Source organism: Oryza glaberrima, chromosome 5, assembly GCF_000147395.1.
Source record: "Oryza glaberrima chromosome 5, OglaRS2, whole genome shotgun sequence".
Lineage (NCBI taxonomy): Eukaryota > Viridiplantae > Streptophyta > Magnoliopsida > Poales > Poaceae > Oryza > Oryza glaberrima.
In genome coordinates, this window is record NC_068330.1 from 9,667,497 (window position 1) to 9,669,500 (window position 2,004).

The 2,004-nt window shown below is 52.1% G+C and overlaps 1 protein-coding gene across 1 annotated transcript; it reads left to right on the forward strand.

The window, feature by feature from the left end:
* Nucleotides 1-365: 365 nt before the first annotated feature.
* LOC127774024 (germin-like protein 5-1) lies at nucleotides 366-1,529 on the forward strand. The gene is made up of 2 exons (XM_052300294.1): nucleotides 366-731; nucleotides 810-1,529. Exons 1-2 carry the CDS (start codon nucleotides 608-610, stop codon nucleotides 1,349-1,351), a joined length of 666 nt encoding a protein of 221 aa, XP_052156254.1. The 5' UTR covers nucleotides 366-607; the 3' UTR covers nucleotides 1,352-1,529.
* The last annotated feature ends 475 nt before the right edge of the window (nucleotides 1,530-2,004 follow it).

Genomic DNA, 2,004 nt, shown 5'->3' on the forward strand with positions numbered 1-2,004 from the left:
CGCGTTCCTCAATTTGGTGGGCCCACCCACTAACGTGGCACCAAATCACACAGAAAAGCTAGCCGACGTGGAGAGCTCGGGCCGAATGACAGCACGATATACAGTGAACGCCCTAAGAAGGGTCATCGTGACCTTTCTAAGATCTTGCGTCAACTTCTGGCTTACAAAAGCAGAAAGGCATCACTCACAATAATTCTTTAGGGCCCGATGTAGCACACTTCCATACCCTCTGCCCCTGTACCAAACAAATCTGCCCACGGGACGAAATCAAGAGATGCACAATAAAATAACCACCCATCGCATTGTTCCTTGTGTACTCCTTGAGCAACCCCCTCCTAGCCAGCACATTTCTTGGGGGTGAAAGGACGCAATCCTAGCTAGCTGCTGCTACATTTGCCACTGCCACTGTGCGCCCAAGTCCCCACCTGTTATAAATACTACCATATCTTCGGTCCATTCAGCATCCAACAAAGTCATTCCCTCCGCCATTAATAACAGCCAGAAAGAGTGTAGTAAAGGTGTGTGCACAAAGCAGCAGTAAAGAGCACAGGCAGGCTGGAACAAGCAGGAGAGCGATCGATCCAGTAGGCAGGCAGTGGCAATAGCAATGGCTAGGCCTTCTCTCCCGTGTGCCGTCGTGGCCGTCCTCCTCCTCGCCCTCCTCCCCACGCCGTCCACCGCCGGCGACCCTGACCTGCTCCAGGACATCTGCGTCGCTGACCTCACCTCAGGTTTTGTCAAAGAATTTATTTGTCTTGTTCTCCGATCGAGCAAGATTAGATTACAGAAAATAAATTTGTTTGGTGCAGCCGTGAAGGTGAATGGGTTCGCGTGCAAGGCGGCGGTGACGGAGGACGACTTCTACTTCAAGGGGCTTGCCGCCGCCGGCAACACCAACAACACGTACGGCTCGGTGGTGACCGGCGCCAACGTGGAGAAGTTGCCGGGGCTCAACACCCTGGGCGTGTCCATGTCCCGGATCGACTACGCCCCCGGCGGCCTCAACCCGCCGCACACCCACCCGCGCGCCACCGAGATGGTGTTCGTCCTGCAGGGCACCCTCGACGTCGGCTTCATCACCACCGCCAACAAGCTGTACACCAAGACCATCTCCGCCGGCGACGTCTTCGTCTTCCCGCGCGGCCTGCTCCACTTCCAGAAGAACAACGGCGACACCCCCGCCGCCGTCATCTCCGCCTTCAACAGCCAGCTGCCCGGCACGCAGTCCCTCGCCATGACGCTCTTCGCGGCGTCGCCGGAGGTGCCCGACGGCGTGCTCACCAAGGCCTTCCAGGTTGGCACCAAGGAGGTGGAGAAGATCAAATCCAGGCTTGCACCCAAGAAGAGATAATTAATTTCTTTCAGAATTCGCACCTCTGCATTTCTGTCCATGGATGAGCTCCGCAATGCTGCTCCGGCAGCAGGCACAAAATTAAAGCTTGTAGGTCTTCATTGTAATAAAGGCGTTTGTTCATTATAAAATCCAATCATTTGACAATTAACGGTGACACCATTCATCTGCTATTTTAACTCTTATACCAAATCCATTTATTCCCTTTCTGCACTGCACATGATAGCTGCAGAGAATTGGAAAAGTGATCTTCAGATAAAAGATCTCCATGGACACCGGCAAAAGTGTACCTCGATACCACATTGTGAATGACATACTGATATGCCGCAGTTACTTCACGTAGAAAGGTAAGCCATATGTACATGTACTCTTTGAGAGTACATAAAAGATCAGCAGAGTGTTTTGAGAGCATAAAAGATTCGGTTAATCGGTAAGTAGCAAGAACATATGAACACATCGCAAAGGAATGACAGCAAGTAGACATAAAGAGGGTGGCACGCTTTATGGAGGGAGCAATGAAGCATGTTGTTGGGCGTAGGGACCATGGCCAAGGGCATGCAGCAGAAGGCAGATCAGCTTTTCTTGCTTTTTGTTTTTGTTTTTTCAACTGTGCCGGACACCGCGCCATCACTTTCGCATCAAGCAATTCCCTG

Coding starts and splice junctions, on each gene's coding strand:
- LOC127774024 (XM_052300294.1), top strand. CDS start 608: ATGGCTAGGCCTTCTCTCCCGTGTGCCGTCGTGGCCGTCCTCCTCCTC. Junction 732..809: donor CGTCGCTGACCTCACCTCAG/GTTTTGTCAAAG, acceptor TGTTTGGTGCAG/CCGTGAAGGTGAATGGGTTC.